Source organism: Scyliorhinus torazame, chromosome 6, assembly GCF_047496885.1.
Source record: "Scyliorhinus torazame isolate Kashiwa2021f chromosome 6, sScyTor2.1, whole genome shotgun sequence".
Taxonomy (NCBI): Eukaryota; Metazoa; Chordata; class Chondrichthyes; order Carcharhiniformes; family Scyliorhinidae; genus Scyliorhinus; species Scyliorhinus torazame.
Window position 1 is genome coordinate 303,288,960 of NC_092712.1, and position 21,296 is coordinate 303,310,255.

General features: G+C 49.3%; 1 protein-coding gene across 1 annotated transcript in view; it reads left to right on the forward strand.

The window, feature by feature from the left end:
- Positions 1 to 3,229, forward strand: part of glb1 (galactosidase, beta 1) — a 129,463-nt gene extending 126,234 nt beyond the window's left edge. The window contains exon 16 of the mRNA XM_072509954.1: positions 2,513 to 3,229. Within this exon, the coding sequence (XP_072366055.1) occupies positions 2,513 to 2,776 (264 nt within the window). The 3' untranslated portion in view covers positions 2,777 to 3,229. The remainder of the gene's footprint in view (positions 1 to 2,512) is intronic.
- Positions 3,230 to 21,296: the final 18,067 nt, after the last annotated feature.

The following is a 21,296-nucleotide window of genomic DNA, read 5'->3' on the forward strand; positions in this document are numbered from 1 at the left end:
TAGGATCGGCAGATCAGGTGCCTTTTGTGCGGCGGTGCAGACCCGATGGGCCGAAGGGACTGTTTTTCTGTGACTCTGATTCTGTGTGTAATTAAATTACTGTAGCTATAGTGCTGCAAGTGTGCAAGCCTTTCAAGTGTGAAACCGTGAAGTTGCAGTCAAACCATAAACGAAAGAGGTGGTGTGACTGAGTGACATGTAACTGGATGAGAGGGTTGTTTATGGCATGTATGGTACTGGTGTTGGACATTCTTGGGTCCTCATCGTTCACAGATCTGAAAGGTTCTTGCTGTTTTATTGCCCTTCAGGAGCAGTGGGCTGCTAACTCTGAGACGTTGCCTTTACCAGCAGCCACATCCAGCAGACAGAAACAAAAGTTCACAACTATGGTCACCTTCACAGCCGGTGGTTGTACAAGTGCCACTCTTGAGGTTAGAGTAGCGGCAACAATAATTGCCCAATTTTGGTAACAACCTCCTTAGCGAAGAGCAGACACAGCCAATATTGCTCTACTGGCAGTGGAACGGTTCCATCAACACCCTGGGCAGACATGGCCTTCTGCTGAGAGTCTTCTCCTCCGTCTTCCAGCAGATTGCCCCACTCTGCGTGGCCTCTGATCATTATCAGAACATAACACACCTTTCGAAGAGATAGGGAGCCCCTGATGATTGTGAGGAGGAGGGCGGGGGTCCTACCGTGTACATGGTGGGAGGTCTGGGGCCCTTCAGTTTCTGTGATGATCGGGGTGGAGTTAGTTGGCTCCATCAGGCCCCGTCCCACCAGAGTGATGGAAAAAACCCTACCCGCTCATTTTCTTTCTCAGATAGGCTCAGGATCTTTAATGAAAACTGGAGAGCTATACACTGGTTTTCAGTCAGATACTTAGAAAGGTTATGGTATAATTCCACCTAATCTCTTCACTCCGTGTGGAGTCCTTGGAGTTCTGTATCCAAGAGAGCTTTGGCTGCTCGGGCATTTAAGTACATTCAAGACAGAGGTTGATGGTTTTTGGGATACTAAGTGAATCAAAGGGAGGTGAAGTTGAGATAGATTTTATTGAATGCTGGAGCAGGCTCAGAGGGCCGAATGGCCTTTCCTGCTCCAATTTCTTCGTTCTGTGTGAACTGGATAAGGCATTGACGCTAGCTCCCAAGCATTGTACAGTGTTCTCCTCTGGAGACGGCGCCTGGAATCCAAAGTGCAGCCCCTGGTGAAACCCGCTCAATGCAGGGCAGATTTCCTTCCAGGATTCTGCACCTGATGCTACTCCACTTTAATGCTGGAATTTTCCGTTCCTTCCCACCGACGGGATCGTCCGGGCCTGCTGATGGTGACCCGCCCCTCCCCTTCCGCCGCGGAGGGTGTGGGGCACGCAAAACCCCATAGACATGGGCGGGACCAGAAGATTCTGCCACCAGCCAATGACTGGCCGTTTCCCCCCACTGGAAAATAAAGTGCGGGAGGTGTGACATTATGATGTCCAAATCAACCACTAGAGGGAGCTAGATGCAGAACTATATAAGGCATCAACGCTAAGCCTTTCTGGGGGCGGGGGGGGGGGGGGGGGGGGGGAGAAGGGGGAAGAGTGTTGAGGAGGAAGCTAGAAGATGGACTGTAGGAAAGGTAGTGTGAGTGAGAGCAGATCGTAGTTATTGTATTAGTGTAGAGATTAGTAGTAGATGAGTGTAGATTGTATGTTTATAATCAACTGTTTAAGTGTCGAATCCAATTAAGTAGTGTAAATAAATCTTTATCTTTGTTCAATATAAAAGCTAGTTGTGGTCTTTGTGAGTACTACGCCAACCATCCTCGGATTAGAACCACAAAGAACACCACAGGAGGGGGCTGGAACTTTGCAACCGTCTGGAGGTTTCTCCAGCAAACTCTCAAATTCCAGCCTCACGTAGGTGACCTCCCACTAATCACTGGCCACGTAGAGTGGGCATGAACTTGCTGCGAATATTCAACCTGGAGCCAAACCAGACGTGGGCATGGAAGTGGACACGCAGAGATGGTGAAGCAGAAGTGCACAAAGTCCTGCTTTCACCCCATTATCGTCACCATTAGAATTTTTAAAGATTAAGCTTTTATTTCTACAGCACCTTTCATGGCTACACAACGTCCCAAAAAGCTTTTGCGCCAGTCCGGTGGCATTGTGGGTCTGTCACTGGGCTCGTAATCCAGAAGCCTGAACTCCGAAAACAATGAACGTGGGTTCAAACCCCACCCATCAGCTGGATTCCGTTCATTATGAGTCTGGATTAAGAAGCTTGGGTCTTTAATGGCGACCATGAGAACTGCTGGATTGTCATTAAAGAAACCAACTAGTCCGTATGGGAACAATGCCCCGTGTACCGATGGCTGGACCGTTTTCAACAAGAGGCTGAAGTGTAGCCCGAGAAGTCGTCGTGTTTTTCCACCTCATTCATTTGCGTGGCGCCGAATCTCGGGACTGTGAGGCCACTGGTCAGGAGGTTTATTGTAACATGTCCCTTTTTGTATTTTGTTTCAGGGCCAAGTGTGGATCAACGGGTTCAACCTAGGTCGCTACTGGCCGACCCGAGGGCCCCAGATCACTCTCTACGTTCCTGCTCATATTCTTAGCACCTCCGCAGCCAACAACATCACCGTGCTGGAGCTTGAGGAGGCACCGTGTGGAGGAGCGCTGAACTCGAGCTGTGCTGTACAATTTGTGGACACCCCTGTTTTGAATGGTGACGCAGCTTATACTCGCTCACACAGCAGATCTTTCAATAAGTATTCTTGGCATGAATGAACGTTGTTAGTCTGGTGTGTGTGGGGATGAGGGCCGACAATGATGCCTTTTGTCATTTTTAACAGAAACTATTGCAGCTTTTGTTTTACCGACTCATGTTGCTGATAGATAACCAGTGCTGCAACCGTAGAACTACCTTGGGCTTGTGCGGAAAATATTGTACAGAAGAAATAAAACAATCAAGTAGAGAATCATTTGCACGGTTCTACAGCTTTCCCTCTGCTCCTGAAACTGGGGAAAGCCCCACTAAGCACTTTCAGTCTTTCACTGGAGTAATAGATCATTAATGCGTTTAAAAATAAAAATTGCCAAAAAATGAAACTGGTTTTGGGGGTGATCACGATGAAATTGATTTGATTAATACTTTCTTTATTTGATTTAATATACGCTTCAGGGAAAATCCGTTGTAAAGTTATCAGTAAATCTAAGTAATAAATCCTGACTACTCTCAAACTTCCTCTTGAATTTTTAATGCAACCGAATAAAGACTGAGGGATTTTTCATCATCTGCCCATGTAAGTCTCAATGGAGTCTTTTGAATGTTAAAGTGGGATTTGGTGGGCTCTTTCTAGGATCCTTCACACCCAGCACTATCAGTCACTTCCTCCTTGACCACTAGATGTTGGAGAGTGGCAATGAATAAACTGCAACCTTGAGCCAGTGTGCCAGCTCAGAGACCCAGTGACACACAACCACCTGCCCTCTTTCAATCTCCGGGAAACCACTTGGGTAAAGCACCAATTTATAGTTAACAATGCAAAAAAAAGGTTGCACTGTTTAAAAGGGGAGGCAGCTTGGGCAAAAGGATTGGTAGACAGTCGCAGTTAGATATTGGGACAATCAATGTTTTGGATGCAGATAATCGCCCTTGCCATGTTACTGGGACATAGGCTGTGGATAGATTCAGTTCAGAGGCCCTTTGTTCCACAGGCTGTGAGGAATTATAATCGATGAAGAGATTATTCACCCTGTGTCAGTGATGTTCTTTGCTGTACAGTCTACAAGTGCTCTCACTGCCTCCTGTACAAATCTCCTTAGCCCCCTCTGCAAATATTGATTCAATTTCTCCTTGAAGAGGCTCGATGGTCTGTGGCAGTGGTCTGTGAAAGCCACTCCAGACGGTTTGTTGACCGGGTTCGGAATTCAGGGCAGTCTTGGTGCAGTGCGTGCGATCACCGTTGACACGGAATGGCGTTGTGCAGACAGGTTGGGAGCCAGGAGCAACATTCGTGTATGGCAAAGGTTTGCACCCAAATTATTCTTTTTTTAAAAAAAATTTCCAATTAAGGGGCAGTTTAGTGTAGCCGATCCACCTCGCTTGCACATTTTTTGGGTTGTGGAGGGGAGACCCACGCAAACACGGGGAGAATGTGCAAACTCCACACGGACAGTGACCCGAGAATGTGCAATCTCAACATGGACAGTGACCCAGAGCCGGGATCGAACCTGGGACCTCAGTGCCGTGAGGCCACAGTGCTAATCCACTGCGTCACCTTGCTGCCCTGCACCCAAATTATTCTTGATAAACGCTGGTCTCCTGCGCTATAGTCTGGATGGAGACTGCACTATCGCATACACGTGACAATGTTTCGGTGCCATTTCCCTCGATAATTGCTCTAAATCTCTGAGCAAACCTGGGGAGACAGGGCTGTATCGCCAAGGAGACGATCTTTGGCTGCTTGCTGTTGTGAACTTTCTCTTGCCAGGTACACTGAATACCAGATCAGCGAGATAAGATTTTCCTCAAATTCATTCTTTGAAGAGTAAGTGAAGGAGAAACAAGAATGATTAAGCTTGGAGTAACCCAGTGAGACATCGTCAACAACGTTTATTAAATATTGCATACCTGAACCAGCAGCGACAACCATAATTTTCTATCAAACCTCAAAATGCTGCCCATCATTTATGTATTTGACCTTTATTTAGCCAGGTGTGTCAACTGAGAACCAATTCTCCATACAATATCGACCTAGCCAACAGGCTCACGCTGTAGCAACAAAAATTGATTTTAAACACTAAAAACAGCAAAATGCAAATTGGAGTGAAGGGGACTTAACTGTTCAGCAAGTACATGTATCAGTCAACAGAGCCTTAACCCTTCGGAGAAAGGCACCCTCGGTAATAAAATCCCTTAGCTTCAAGCTGCAGCTGGTTCCAGTCACAGGCAGCGGCTAATTGAAATGAATCACGACCGAAGACTGCGCTCACTCCTGGGGTGAGCAATTTGATCAAATCACATAACCTCAGATTGTAAGGAGAGAAACAAACTTTCCAAATAGGCGGGCGTTTTCCTCAGCAAAGTTCGATAAATTAACAGAGCCAGTGTAGTTGTGGCCTTGTGTGCCGGTTAATCAGGGGGTACAGGCCAAAGTGATGGATGTGAACAAAGAACAAAGAAAAGTACAGCACAGGGACAGGCCCTTCGGCCCTCCAAGCCTGAGCCGATCATCATGCCCCAACTAAAAAAGAAAATCTTCTGCCCTTACTCGGTCCGTATCCCTCTATTTCCTCCCTATTCATGTACCCATCCAGATGCCTCTTAAATGTTGCTATTGTGCCTGCTTTCACCACATCCTCTGGCAGCGCGTTCCAGGCACCCACGACTCTGTGTGAAAAACTCACCCCGCACATCTCCCTTAAACTTTCCCCCTCTCACCTTGAACCTGTACCCCCTTGTAATTGACAAATCCACCCTTAGAAAACGCCTCTTAAAAGGAGTGGCCCCAGTGGTTAGCACTGCTGCCTCACAGTGCCAGGGACCTGGGTTTAATTCCAGCCTTTTTGCAAACTCCACACAGTCACCATTCTCGCATCAGCATGGGTTTCCTGCGGGGGCTCCGGTTTTCTCCCACAATCCAAAGATGTGCAGGTTAGGTGGATTGGCCGTGCTAAATTGCCCATAGTGTCCAAAGGTTAGGTGAGTTCAAGGGCGAGGTGGATGGGGGGAGTGGGCCTGGGCAGGGTGCTCTTTCAGCGGGTTAGTGCCGACCCGAGGGGCCGATTGGCCTCCTTCTGCACTGTAGGTATTCTATGATTCCATGAAAAGGGACATCAGCCACAAATCTAATCGCAGAATGAAAGAGAACGACTAACTCCCCAAGAGAGGTTTTGGAGACCATTTTGTAAAAGAGGTCACCACATTCAAAACCGGGCAGGATAGAGATATGAACCATGGTGTACCTGGTAGCGTGAGTACAGCAGGACTTATTGCTGTACAGAAAACCAAGTCCAAACCTAACCTTAGCTTGTAAAATGTCAACATGGAAATTAAAGTCAAAGTATGGCCCAATCAGATTCTGATATATCTGTAAATGGAAACTTGCTCAAGTCCAGGGTTATCATTTTGCAATCACGGGTAGACTGAGACTTTTTCCTATTAAACAGCATAAACCTGGCTTCAGTTGAGTTCAGCAGAAGGTGGAAACCAAAAAACACACGTTGTCCATCAGCAAAACTGACTTGCAAATTGTGCAAAAGAGAAGGAATGGATGGACCTGCAGAATATAGCACCATGCTGACTCTGATGTAGCAGCCCTTAGAAAGAAGTGGCTACAATCTGAGGTTGTAATATCTTGAGAAGAGGCAGGATATTGAGAAAGGAGGGAGAGGAACAACAGATACAATCCACCCTAACAGGAAACAAAGAACTTCAGCGAGCGGAGTCGAGGCCATGGTAACACTTTGGGTAGAGTTAGTTGCAGAGTAAATGAGGCAACACTTTGTTAGGAGTCACTTACAGAACTCCCGACCTTGGTGACGTCAGGTAGTGAGATGGGGGGGTGTGCATGGAGGGACGTATGAATGCTCAGGTCACGAAAGCATGCAGCATTCCTTCTCGCAGGTGTACAAGGTGGACTCTGGAATTGATGCTGCTGGGGACGGAATACGCGGGATTTGTGTTTTCGGACCATGCGCCGCATTGGCTGGATGTGAGGCTCAGTTCGGGGCAGGTGCAGAGAGCTTGGATTCGGGACTTCTGGCGGAGGAGAGTGGCGATTAGGAACTAAGTGGAGCTTAATCAAAATGGGGACGTGTCGGCGGCCAGGTTCTGGGAAGGTTTGAAGGCGGTGGCCCGACGAGAGATTATTTAGGTTAAGGCGCAAAGGGATAGGAGGAATAGGAAGGACCACCGGTGCATGTTAGACTAGATAGTCGAGGTGGAGAGGAGATACTCGGCGGCCCCCACAAAGGGGTTGTTGGCGGGAAGGAAGAGGTTGCAGGGGCAATTTGCCAGGCTGCCAACGGGCAAGGTGGTTGGGCAGCTGTGAAGGCCGAGGGGGGTGCAGTATGAGTATGGAGAGAAGGCAAGCTGTATGTTGGCCCACCAGTTGAGGTGCCAGGCGGCATCTCGGGATATCTTACAGGTAGAGGCGGAGGAGGGAGAGCTGGTGTCGGAGCCGGCAAAGATAAATGAGGTGTTCAGGGCGTTCAATAAGAAGTTGAGTAAGGCCGAGCTGGGGGGAGAGGTGGGAGATATGGGGTGGTTTCTGGATGGATTGGAGTTCCCAGAGTTGGAGGAAGAGAAGCGTCGGGCATTGGTGGAGCCGCTGGGGCTGAAGGAGGTGATGGATAGTATCAGGGGAATGCAGTCGGGAAAGGCCCCGGGGGTGGATAGATTTCCGTCAGAGTGTTATAAGCTGTTAGAGACAGAGTTGCCCCCGCCCCCGCCGGTGTTGGGGATGTTTAGTGAGGCGGTGGAGAGGGAGGAGTTACCAGCTACGTTATCTCAGGCATCGATTTTACTGATCCCGAAGAAGGGGAAGGACCCACTGGAGTGTGGGTCCTACAGGCCCATCTCTTTGTTGAACACGGATGTGAAAGTATTGGTGAAGGTGTTGGCAGGTAGGATGGAGGGGTGTGCCAGGAGTGGTTTCCGGGGACCAAGCAGGTTTTATGAAGGGTAGGCAGCTCTCCAGCAACATTAGGAGGCTGTTAAATGTAGTTATGGCTCCATCAGGGGAGCAGGTACCGGAGGTCATTGTATCTATGGATGCTGGGAATGCCTTTGACCGGGTAGAGTGGAGGGGCAGAACCTCAATTTGGGGTCACTAAGTTACCCGGGGCAGTGAATTTAGGTATGCGCAGGTGCTTTGCGCGAAAGGAGTTCCCCCAGTGACCGGAGTAGATGTTGTTGGAGCAACTGCTGCTCCGTGACGATTTGGGGGAGGGTAGGATGGGGAGCAGGGTGGGACACAGGTGGTGAGGATAAAGCGTAACTGGGAGGAGGAGTTGGGGAGGGCGATGGAACGGGCACTCTGGAGTGAGGCGCTGCGGTGAGTGAACTCAACCTCCTCCTGCGCGAGGATGAGCTTGATTCAGTCCAAGGTGGTGTATAGGGTGGACATGACTGGAGCGAGGATGAGTGGGATCTTCCAGGGGGTGGCTGACTGGTGTCAGAAGTGTGAACGAGGGCCGGCAAATCATGCTGACATGTTTTGGGGGTGCGACAAGCTGGAGAGATTTTGGGAGGCGGTGTTCGGGACGTTAGCCAGGATAATGGGGGCTGCAGTCAGGCCGGACCCTATGGTGGCAATCTTTGGGGTTTCAGAGGAACCGGAGCTGATGGAGGGGAAAGGGGGTGACGTCGTGGCCTTTGCCTCTCTAATTGCCCGGCAGGGGATCCTGCTAAATTGGACGTTGGATACCCCGCTGGGGGTGGGGGCCTGGCTGGGGGACTGAGTTTAGTGGGTCAGTAAAGGGCTTTGAGGTGGAGGCTGGTCATGATGCTATTTGAACAATAGAACCTTACAGCGCAGTACAGGCCCTTTGGCCCTCAATGTTGCGCTGACCTTTGAAACCATTCTAAAGCCCATCTACACTATTCCATTATCGTCCATATGTTTATCCAATGACTATTTGAATGCCCTTAATGTTTGCGAGTCCACTACTGTTGCAGGCAGGGCATTCCACACCCCTACTACTCTCTGAGTAAAGAACCTACCTCTGACATCTGTCCTATATCTATCTCCCCTCAATTTAAAGCTATGTCCCCTCGTGCTAGTCATCACCATCCGAGGAAGAAGGCTCTCACTGACCACCCTATCTAATCCTCTGATCATCTTGTATGCCTCAATTAAGTCACCTCTTAACCTTCTTCTCTCTAACGAAAACAGCCTCAAGTCCCTCAGCCTTCCCTCATAAGATCTTCCCTCCATACCAGGCAACATTCTGGTCAATCTCCTCTGCACCCTTTCCAATGCTTCCACATCCTTCCTATAATGCGGCGACCAGAATTGCACGCAATACTCCAAATGCGGCCACACCAGAGTTTTGTACAGCTGCAACATGACCTCATGGCTCCGAAACTCAATCCCTCTACCAATAAAAGCTAACCCACCGTACGCCTTCTTAACAACCCTCTCAACCTGGATGGCAACTTTCAGGGATCTATGTACATGGACACCGAGATGTGCTGTTCATCGCTTGGAGGGTGGTTTAAAAGAGGGAAAACTGTACAAACTGTTGACTGTTTTAATGGACTGTGTATTTTGTTGCTGTTTTGTATGTGGACAGCATGCAGCAAGGACCATGCAGTGACTTTTCACACAGACTGGCCGGTATGGATCCGCTCAGGAAGTAAAGCCAGTGGATTGGCAGAATGTATTCAAGGCCATGTCCAGAATAGCATGGAGGCTGGAAACCTGAACTAAAAACAGAAAACGCAGGATAAACACAGCAGGCCTGGCAGCATCTGTGGAGAGACCAACAGAGTTAATGTTGGGAGGCCATCTGACCCTTCACCAGAGCTGAAGAGGGGTAGAAATGTAATGAATTATGTAGTTGGGGAGATGGATGGAGGAGGTGGGGCAGAATTAAAAGGCAGGGAATGGCCGAAGCGAAGGAGGTTCATGACACTGCTCTCCTCAGCTGGTGTGCTGATGAGTAACGGACTGAAGTTAGTTAAAGTGATGTCAGCCATGACTCAGTGGGTAACACTCTCACTTCTTTATCACAAGTCCAACTGCACAGTTGGAGCACAAAGATTAAATGCTGAAGATCTGCACCAGGGTCGGCAGTCACGGGCAGGATCCTCTGTCAGCCGAAGCCGGAATTGTGATTGGGCAGAAAATGGTGGACACCGGGCTCCAAACAGAACCGCATTCTCCGGTACCTCGATAGGCCTGGTCCAGCACAGCACGTGGCCCTCCAGGAGGTGGCACTCCTCAGTGCACCCACCTGAGGCATTGCCCCACTGCAGTGGGCAGCAGGGAAGCCACGCAGCGCGCCTCGACATGCGGACGCATGCAACATGGCCATCGGTACCCACCCTGGCACAGTTCCCCTGACATCCCACCAGTGATACTATCAGCTAGCCCACCCTGCAGGACTACCCGCTGTCACCAAGCCCTGCCTGCCTACTGCGCCCCTGCCCCCATCCATCCTGCCCCCAGGCAATTAGGCACAACCTGGGTGCTGCACAAAGGACCCACAGCACACCGCAGCTATGGTCGGAACAGGTTCCCACCCCCCAGACGAGCCCCACCCATGGGCCCTGCCCGCACACATGCAACCAAGTGTGGCACCAGTTGATGGAGCACTGCACCCACATACCCCCCTCAACAACAGGGTGCCACCCTGCTGACGAGGCATCACACGGCCATCCCACGGAGGACCCCCAAAGTACACTCCACAAGAGCGCATAGGACACGGGCCGCAGAGCGTACCACTGGCATGGTTAACGTAAGCCACCAGTACCCCTGCCAGCAGGGTTGAGTGCCCCATCCTTGGTGGCATGCAGCCCGCTGGACCTGGTTGGACCTCGTTGGACACAGGAGTACTCGCCATGCTAACATGTCTGCCCTTCCCCCCACAGATAATTGAGTTCGCTATCCAACCAGGAATGGTTGGTACCTGCATGGCCGCGACGGCCCTTGTGGACGCACTGTGGCTGCACAAGTAGGAGCTGCTCAGGGAGGACCCAGAGGAGCAGAGGCTAGTCAGTGAGGATGGAGAGCCGGCCGCCCAACAGGCCGAGGAGGAGGTGGGAAGGAGGCGCCACATCAGGTCCCCTGTATACCGGCAGCACCTGCCATTTGAGGACCTGCCGGACCGAGCGTATTGCCAAAGACTCTGGCTAACCAGGGAGACCGTATGGCATATCTGCCGGATTATGGCACAGCTGGAACTGTGGGGGTACGGGGAAACGACACCCGCTCCCAGTGGCTGTTAAGGTGATGGTCGCCCTGAACCTTTACAACATGGGGCCCTTCCTGGTGCCATGTGCCATGATCATGGATATCCCAGACCTCCGTGCACAGGTGCATCTGCGCCATGTCAGAGGCCCTATACGCCCAGGCGACACAATACATCAAGTTGAATATGGATCGAGCCCACCAGCTTGCCTTGACAGCGGGATTTGCCACCATTGCTGGGAATGCCCCAGGTCCAGCGGGTGATCAATGGGATACATGTCCCCTATGAGCACCGCCGCAAGATGGGGTACCCTTCGCAAAACGGAAGGGCTTGCACTTGCTGAACATGCAGTTGGTGTGTAGCCATTGGCAGGGTAGCAGGGTGCACTTTGCATTCATCCTAGCACATTCGTTGGTTCCCAACACCTTCGAGGTGCTCCCTTGGGGAGGAGTTGCCTTTGGAGCGACAGGGGTTACCTGCTGCGGTCGTGGCTGATGATGCCTATCCGGAGGCCTCAGACTAATACGGAGAACCGCTATAACGACGCCCATGCAGCGACCAGGAGAGTCATGGAGCAGTGCATCAGAATGCTGAACATGCGGTTCAGGTGCCTGGAACGCTCAGATAAGGCCTTCCAGCATAGCCCTACGGGGGTCTAACACAGTGTGGTGGCCTGCTGCATCCTCCACAACATTTCCGAGCAGGGGGGGGGTGACATGCTGAAAGAGGAGGATGAATGTTAGGCCTCGTCCAACAAAGAGGATGCAGAAGAGGGGCCCATGTGAGCCCTGCAGTCTTCTCGGTGTCACAGGTGGCATGGTGCCACCCTGTTCTGCCCACTGTCTATTGGCTGTGCCAAGGACAGGTAGAGGGGATTCAGTGGTGCTGAGGTATCCTCTATGGGAGTCAATAACATGACCATGGATCACCTGCGATTCAGTCGCGGGGTCAGCAGTTAGCCTCCAAAACGGAGAATCCCGCCTGCCACCTTTCAGGTGAGATGGTAGCCCTCTCTCGTGGATGTAGAAATTATCGCGAAGCAGAGCAGGGGAGTTACCCCCAGTGTCCTGGTCAATGTTTAACCCTCAATCAACATCACAAGAAGATTATCACATTCCTGTTCACGGCAGTTTGCTGCACACGAATTGGCTGACACATTTCCTGCTTTATAACTGTTATAACCTGCCTACTTACCATTGGCTGGGGACTAATGACTATCCCACAATCCTGTGGGAGTATGAGCTTCCCCAATGAGGGGGGCGGAGAAACCACTAGTAAACTTCTAGTATAAATAAGCTGGCCAGTTCAGGAACCAGCAGGAAGGAGTATGTAGCAAGGGAAGTTACTGCTACTGTTATGTATATATGTTATAGTAAATAAATGTTATTACTTTGTATCCTTAAAACTCGTGCTGGATTCTTCGTGGCCCTTACAAAAATAACAATGGCCACACTTTAATAAGTACTCCATTGGCCGGAACGTTCTTTGAGGCAAGCGGTGGTCGTAAAAGATGCCAGACAGCAATGAGCACTGTGCCCAGAACATGACTGAATTTGATATTGGGCTTGAGAGGAAGGAGAGCCGAACACTAATTTGTGAAAGGACGACTTTGCAGGAATGAGTAATGAATTAACCACAGTCAGATTTGCAGAGCTTTAATGAGTAATTTAGAGAAAAACAGCGGGAAGCATTCAAAGAACTATTTATTATGCATCCACAGTATTTCGTATTTAGCTAGAGAGCCTGTGAATCACGATAAAGCAGAGTGAGCTTGTGTGGTTAAGAGCCATGGTCAATGGCTCAGGGAAGGTATTGAGTTTCAATAAAAGACTCACACAGATGGCAGTAAATGCAGACATCCAGCCAACGGAGGGACGTCTGAGGGGCAAAGAAGGTGAGGAGAGATCAGATGGGAAAGATACCTGGAGCTGATTTTCTCTTTTAAGAGGAAATAATCCTAAAATCTGTGCAACGTCATTTAGGAGTTAAAACTGGAAACGTTTATTAACACAAAATGCAACGGAAATTTGGAACTTCCGCCTCCCTCAAAAATAGTGAGGATTTTCCCGCCCTGCCCGCCGCTGGGATTTTCATGTCCCGCTGATGGTCAGCGGACCCTTGGTGGGATTCTGAATTTCCTGTGGCGGGTCCCCCCCCACCCTCCGTCGAGTTGGAAATTTCCGGAATGTTCAAACAACAGGAAATTTCCAAAACTGAGATCATTAGACTTTTGCTTGGTGAGGGGATGATGGGACATGGAACATGGAAGGGACATGGACATGGAAGGGACATGGACATGGAAGGGACATGGAACATGGAAGAGACATGGGTATGGAAGGGACATGGAACATGGAAGGGACATGGAACATGGAAGGGACATGGAACATGGAAGGGACAAGGGTATGGGAGGGACATGGATATGGAAGGGACATGGAACATGGAAGGGACATGGAACATGGAAGGGACATGGACATGGAAGGGACATGGAACATGGAAGGGACATGGAACATGGAAGGGACATGAATATGGAACATGGAAGGGACGTGGAACATGGAAGGGACATGGATATGAAAGGGACATGGGACATGGACATGGCAGGGACATGGAACATGGAAGGGACATGGGTATGAAATGGACATAGGACATGGACATGGCAGGGACATGGAACATGGAAGGGACATGGGTATGGAAGGGACATGGAACATGGAAGGGACATGGAACATGGAAGGGACATGGAACATGGAAGGGGCATGGACATGGAAGGAACATGGAACATGGAAGGGACATGGAACATGGAAGGGACATGGGTATGGAAGGGACATGGAACATGGTAGGGAGATGGAACATGGAAGGGACATGGATATGGAAGGGACATGGACATGGAAGTGACATGGATATGGAAGGGACATGGAACATGGAAGGGACATGGAACATGGAAGGGACATGGACATGGAAGGGATATGGACATGGAAGGGACATGGGCATGGAACATGGAAGGGACATGGACATGGAAGGTAGCAAAATATAATTCATGGAACAATGTAACCCTTTGCCAAATCCGAAGGGTTTGACTTTCACTCATTATTTCCGCTAAATTTCAGAGAGAAATGTTTCCTCTCTCCCTCCCTCCCTCTCCCTCTCCCTCCCTCCCTCTCTCTCTCCCTCCCTCCCTCTCACTCTCCCTCTCTTTCTCCCTTCCTCCCTCTCCCTCTCCCTCTCCCTCCCTCTCACTCGCCCTCTCTCCCTCTCTCTCACTCTCCCTCTCTCTCTCCCTTCCCCCCTCTCACTCTCCCTCTCTCCCTTCCTCTCACTGTCCCTCTCTCTCTCCCTCCCTCCCTGTCACTCTCCCTCTCTCTCCCTCCCTCCCTCTCACTCTCCCTCTCTCTCACTCTCACTCTCCCTCTCTCTCCTCCCTCCCTCTCACTGTCCCTCTCTCTCCCTCCCTCCCTCTCACTCTCCCTCTCTCCCTCCCTCTCACTCTCCCTCTCTCTCTCTTCCTCCCTCTCACTCTCCCTCTCTCCCTCCCTCTCACTCTCTCTCTCGCCCTCCCTCCCTCTCACTCTCCCTCTTTCCCCCCTCTCCCTCTCTCCCTCCCTCTCACTCTCCCTCTCTGCCCCCCTCTCACTCTCCCTCTCTCTCACTCTCCCTCTCTCCCTCCCTCTCACTCTCCCTCTCTGCCCCCCTCTCACTCTCCCTCTCTCTCCCTCCCTCCTTCTCACTCTCCCTCTCCCTCCCTCTCACTCTCCCTCTCTCTCTCCCTCCCACCCTGTCACTCTCCCTCCCACCCTGTCACTCTCCCTCTCTCTCCCTCCCTCCCTCCCTCTCACTCTCCCTCTCTCTCACTCTCACTCTCTCTCCTCCCTCCCTCTCACTGTCCCTCTCTCTCCCTCCCTCCCTCCCTCTCACTCTCCCTCTCTCCCTCCCTCTCACTCTCCCTCTCTCTCCCTTCCTCCCTCTCACTCTCCCTCTCTCTCTCCCTCTCTCTCTCTCTCCCTCCCTCCATCTCACTCTCCCTCTCTCACCCTCTCCCTCTCTCTCCCTCCCTCACTCTCCCTCTCTCTCCCTCCCTCCCTCTCACTCTCCCTCTATCCCTCCCTCTCTCCCTCTCTCTCTCTCTCTCTCTCGTGTTGCTCCTTATCGCGTGAGATCTTTTAGATGTCAGTCTGCACCGACAGTAATTCTTGTGAGTTAGTGCCCTCATTAACATCACAAAGCCCACACTGTGTTTTGTTGCTAATAGTTGTATCAAACAGATATTGCACCTGATAAAGACTACGGTCCTGTGGGTTAAGAAGAAGTCAGTTTTGTTGCATTTTGTGTATTTGGGCAAAAAAACATGTTTACCCTTCTGTTTTTTAATGGGAGCTCATTGTCAATGAGAAACCATCAGCACAAGTTTCCCCATAAGAGAACGAACGCAGGTAGAGGTCGGCAATCTCAATGCACTGTGATGGAAAGAACAGCTTAGAAAGAGAAATGGGGATTGTTGGGGGGGCGGTGGGGGTCACATGATGTCAGTGCCGGAGTGGCTGCGTTTTTGGGAGCTCTGGCTCTGCTCATCTCATTACCCTTTATTTTAAACTGGTGCACCGTTAATGTCTGTCGTTTTCTTGGGATTTAAATCCTGCGCTCTGTCCCTGGAAGCTCCTTGCGAAGAAGAACCAAGATAAATCGTAGCGAATTCTCGGTTGACCGTGACAGTCGAAGTGGGCCTTGGCAGGGCCCACCTCGCAATGGCGTTGTTGTTGGTGAGCAGGCCTTCGTCTCTCTGTGGTACAGTGTGTGGCGGGATGGTGGCAGCCATTGTGCATGTTGTTCTGCATGAGGACCTCGGCTCTTTGGTGTAGGTCTTTCGAGGTCACTTTGAGGAATTGAGAGGTATCCTTGGGAGAACGATGGAGGTGCAGGAGAGAATTCTTGCATTTGGAAGAGCATGCTCCCTGGTAAGGGCCCACCTTAAGATCCTGCTGCATGCTAGATCATTTATCCTGACAAGTTCGGGAGGTAGGGACCAGACAAGGTGTGTCCACGGGCCTGGTCCCTGATGACAATCATAAAATCAGAATCATAAAATGAGAATCAAGCGGGAGAAACCAGCTAAGAAGGGCGTGCAGTGCTGGTCCGAGGAAACAGAAGGGCTCCTACGTGACTTCTTGGAGACAGTGGACTGGTCCATATTTAAGAACTCAGCGACCAACTTAAATGAGTATGCCACCACCGTCACAGACTTCATCAGCAAATGTGTGGACGACTGCGTGCCGAAGAAAGCAGGATGTTCGTTCCCCAACCGGAAACCATGGCTCAATCGCAAGATTGACTCCCTACTGAAGGACAGGTCTGAGGCGACCCTGATCTATACAAGAAATCCAGATACGACCTCCGCAAAGCCATCTGAGATGCCAAGAGAGAATATCAGACCAAGCTAGAGCCACAGACAGACACTCGGCGATTGTGGCAAGGACTAAACAACATAATGGGCATAAAGCGAAGCCGAGCAGTATCTCCACCAGCAGCGCACCCCTCCCCGATGAACTCAATGCATCCTATGCTCAGTTTGAGCAGGAAACCAACGATCCACAGTCGAGTGCCCCAGCAGCCAATGACACATCCATAACACACCTATACTCACCATCACAGATTCCGAAGTCAGATCAGCTTTCCTGAAAGTGAACCCTCGGAAGGCGACGGGTCCGGACGGGATCCCTGGCCGTGCACTCAGAGCCTGCGCGGGCCAGCTGGCAGATGTGTTCGTGGACAACTTTAACCTGTCCCTACTCCGCTCCGAGGTCCCCGCCTGCTTCAAGAAGACCACCATTATACCGGTGCCGAAGAAGAGCCAAGCAACGTGCCTCAATGACTACCGTCCGGTGGCCCTGACTTCAGTCATAATGAAGTGCTTCGAGAGGTTGGTCATGTAGCGCATCACCTCCATACTCCCAGACCGCCTTGATCCACTGCAATTCACATACTGCCACATCCGGTAGACAGCAGACGCCATCTCCCTGGCCCTACACTCATCCCTAGAGCATCTCGACAACAAGGACTCCTGCATCAGACTCCTATTTATTGACTACAGCTCCGCTTTCAACACCATAGTCCCAGCCAAGCTCACATCAAAGCTCCAAAACCTAGGACTTGGCTCCTCTCTCTGCAACTGGATCCTTGACTTTCTAACCCACAGACCACAATCAGTAAGAATAAATAACACCACCTCCTCCACACTAGTCCTCAATACCGGGGCCCCGCAAGGCTGTGTACTTAGCCCCCTACTATACTCCCTGTACACACAAGACTGCGTGGCAAAATTTGTTTCCAACTCCATCTACAAGTTTGCTGACGATACGACCATAGTGGGCCGGATCTCGAATAACGACGAGTCAGAATACAGGAGGGAGATAGAGAACCTCGTGGAGTGGTGCAGCGGCAACAATCCCTCCCTCAATGCCAGCAAAACTAAAGAGCTGGTCATTGACTTCAGAAAGCATCACCTGTCAGCATCAACGAGGCTGATGTTGAGATGATTAACAGTTTCAAATTACTTGGGGTACACATCTCCAAAAATCTGTCCTGGTCCACCCACGTCGACGCTACCACCAAGAAAGCACAACAGCGCCTATACTTCCTCAGGAAACTAAGGAAATTCGGCATGTCCACATTAACCCTTAACAACTTTTACAGATGCACCATAGAAAGCATCCTATCGGGCTGCATCACAGCCTGGTATGGCAAATGCTCGGGCCAAGGCCACAAGAAACTTCAGAGAGTCGTGAACACCGCCCAGTCCATCACACAAACCTGCCTCCCATTCATTGACTCCACCTACACCTCCCGCTGCCTGGGGAAAGCGGGCAGCATAATCAAAGACCCCTCCCACCCGGCTTACTCATTTTTCCAACTTCTTCAATTGGGCAGGAGATACAAAAGTCTGAGAACACGCTCGAACAGACTCAAAAACAGTTTCTTCCCCGCTGTTACCAGACTCCTAAACAACCCTCTTATGGACTGACCTCATTAACACTACATAGAATCACTACATTGCAGAAGGAGGCGATTTGACCCATCTGAAAGAGCACCCTACCGAGGACCGCCCCCCCCCCCCCCCCCCCCCCCCCATAACCCGGTAACCCCACGTAACCTTTTTGACACTAAGGGGCAATGGGGCAATTTAGCATGGCCAATCCAACTAACCTGCACATCTTTGGACTGTGGGAGGAAACCGGAGCACCCGGAGGAAACCCACACAGATGGGGAGAAAGTGCAAACTCCACACAGACAATCACCCGAGGCTGGAATTGAATCCGGGTCCCTGGAGCTGTGAGGTAGCAGCGCTAACCACTGGGAGGCGAGTTCCTGATTGAGTTTGAAAATTGGCTGCCATGCTTTAGTAATCTTGACTTGGAGGCTGGGTGCATCAGGTTCAACAGAGTGTTTGTTGATTCTGTCGTGGCTTTGGCCTTCCCGAGCAAAATGGATGGTGCTTTATCCTGCAATTCTTCTATAATCCTGGACATTACTGTCTTGTAATTGTGTTGCTGTTGTTTATTGTTGTCTTTTCTCCAGCGAGATGTGAGCGCGAGGGTCAGTGTCATCTGTTATTCTGTTTTAGCAAAAATCCCATTGAGTCGATGATGTGAAATGTGGTCTGTGCACAATGTTACTTATTTTTGTCATTGTGCTTTAATTCTTGTGGTTATGGGGTGGGTGCGCTTTTCACACCTATTTTCTCGTTTATAATAAAGATGAGTGGTGCCAAGGGGGGTGATGGGTAGATGGGTGGGGTGCAGTTGGATGGTAGGGCTAGTTAAATCCTCACTGAGTTAGCCTCCCAGTTATTTTAGTTTTCTTATTATTTTGAATTTAAGAATCCGTGCCTGTCACCTTCAATGGCATGGGTAGATTATGTATCCTGGGTAGATTATGTATCCTGGGTAGATTATGTATCCTGGGTAGATTACGTATCCTGGGTAGATTATGTATCCTGGGTAGATTATGTATCCTGGGTAGATTACGTACCCTGGGTAGATTATGTATCCCGGGTAGATTATGTATCCTGGGTAGATTATGTATCCTGGGTAGATTGTGTACCCTGGGTAGATTATGTATCCTGGGTAGATTATATATCCTGGGTAGATTATGTACCCTGGGTAGATCATGTATCCTGGGTAGATTATGTATCCTGGGTAGATTATGTATCCTGGGTAGATTATGTATCCTGTTAGATTATGTATCCTGGGTAGATTATGTATCCTGGATAGATTATGTATCCTGTTAGATTATGTATCCTGGGTAGATTATGTATCCTGGGTAGATTATGTATCCTGTTAGATTATGTATCCAGGTTGATTTTGTATCCTGGGTAGATTATTTATCCTGGGCACATTATGTATCCGGGGTAGATTATGTATCCTGGGTAGATTAGGTATCTGGGTAGATTATGTATCCTGTTAGATTATGTATCCTGGTTGATTTTGTATCCTGGGTAGATTATGTCTCTGGGGTAGATTATGTCTCCGGGGTAGATTATGTATCCTGGGCAGATTATGTACCCTGGGTAGATTATGTATCTGGGTAGATTATGTATCCTGTTAGATTTTGTATCCTGGTTGATTTAGTTTCCTGGGCATATTATGTCTCCGGGGTAGATTATGTCTCCGGGGTAGATTATGTGTCCTGGGTAGATTATGTATCCGGGGTAGATTATGTATCCTGGGTAGATTATGTATCCTGGGCAGATTATGTATCCTGGGTAGATTATGTATCCTGGGTAGATTATATATCCTAGGTAGATTATGTATCCTGGGTAGATTATGTATCCTGGGTAGATTATGTATCCTGGGTAGATTATGTACCCTGGGTAGATTATGTATCCTGGATAGACTATGTATCCTGGGTAGATTATGTATCCTGGGTAGATTATGTATCCTGGGTAGATTATGTACCCTGGGTAGATTATGTATCCTGGGTAGATTATGTACCCTGGGTAGATCATGTATCCTGGGCAGATCATGTATCCGGGGTAGATTATGTATCCTGGGTAGATTTTGTATCCTGGGTATATTATGTATCCTGGGTAGATTATGTATCCAGGGTAGACTATGTATCCAGGGTAGATTATGTACCCTGGGTAGATTATGTATCCTGGGTAGATTATGTATCCTGGGTAGATTATGTATCCTGGGTAGACTATGTTTCCTGGGTACATTATGTATCCTGGGTAGATTATGTATCCTGGGTAGATTATGTGTCCTGGGTAGATTATGTACCCTGGGTAGATTATGTATCCTGGGTAGATTATATATCCTGGGTAGATTATGTACCCTGGGTTGATCATGTATTCTGGGTAGATTATGTATCCTGGATAGATTATGTATCCTGGGTAGATTATGTATCCTGGGTAGATTATGTATCCTGTTAGATTATGTATCCTGGTTGATTTTGTATCCTGGGTAGATTATGTATCCTGGATAGATTATGTATCCTGTTAGATTATGTATCCTGGTTGATTTTGTATCCTGGGTAGATTATGTATCCTGGGTAGATTATGTATCCTGGGTAGATTATGTATCCTGTTAGATTATGTATCCTGGTTGATTTTGTATCCTGGGTAGATTATGTATCCTGGGCACATTATGTATCCGGGGTAGATTATGTATCCTGGGTAGATTAGGTATCTGGGTAGATTATGTATCCTGTTAGATTATGTATCCTGGTTGATTTGGTATCCTGGGTAGATTATGTCTCTGGGGTAGATTATGTCTCCGGGGTAGATTATGTATCCTCGGCAGATTATGTACCCTGGGTAGATTATGTATCTGGGTAGATTATGTATCCTGTTAGATTTTGTATCCTGGTTGATTTAGTTTCCTGGGCATATTATGTCTCCGGGGTAGATGATGTCTCCGGGGTAGATTATGTGTCCTGGGTAGATTATGTATCCTGGGTAGATTATGTATCCTGGGCAGATTATGTATCCTGGGTAGATTATGTATCCTGGGTAGATTATATATCCTAGGTAGATTATGTATCCTGGGTAGATTATGTATCCTGGGTAGATTATGTATCCTGGGTAGATTATGTACCCTGGGTAGATTATGTATCCTGGATAGACTATGTATCCTGGGTAGATTATGTATCCTGGGTAGATTATGTATCCTGGGTAGATTATGTACCCTGGGTAGATTATGTATCCTGGGTAGATTATGTACCCTTGGTAGATCATGTATCCTGGGCAGATCATGTATCCGGGGTAGATTATGTATCCTGGGTAGATTTTGTATCCTGGGTATATTATGTATCCTGGGTAGATTATGTATCCAGGGTAGACTATGTATCCAGGGTAGATTATGTACCCTGGGTAGATTATGTATCCTGGGTAGATTTTGTATCC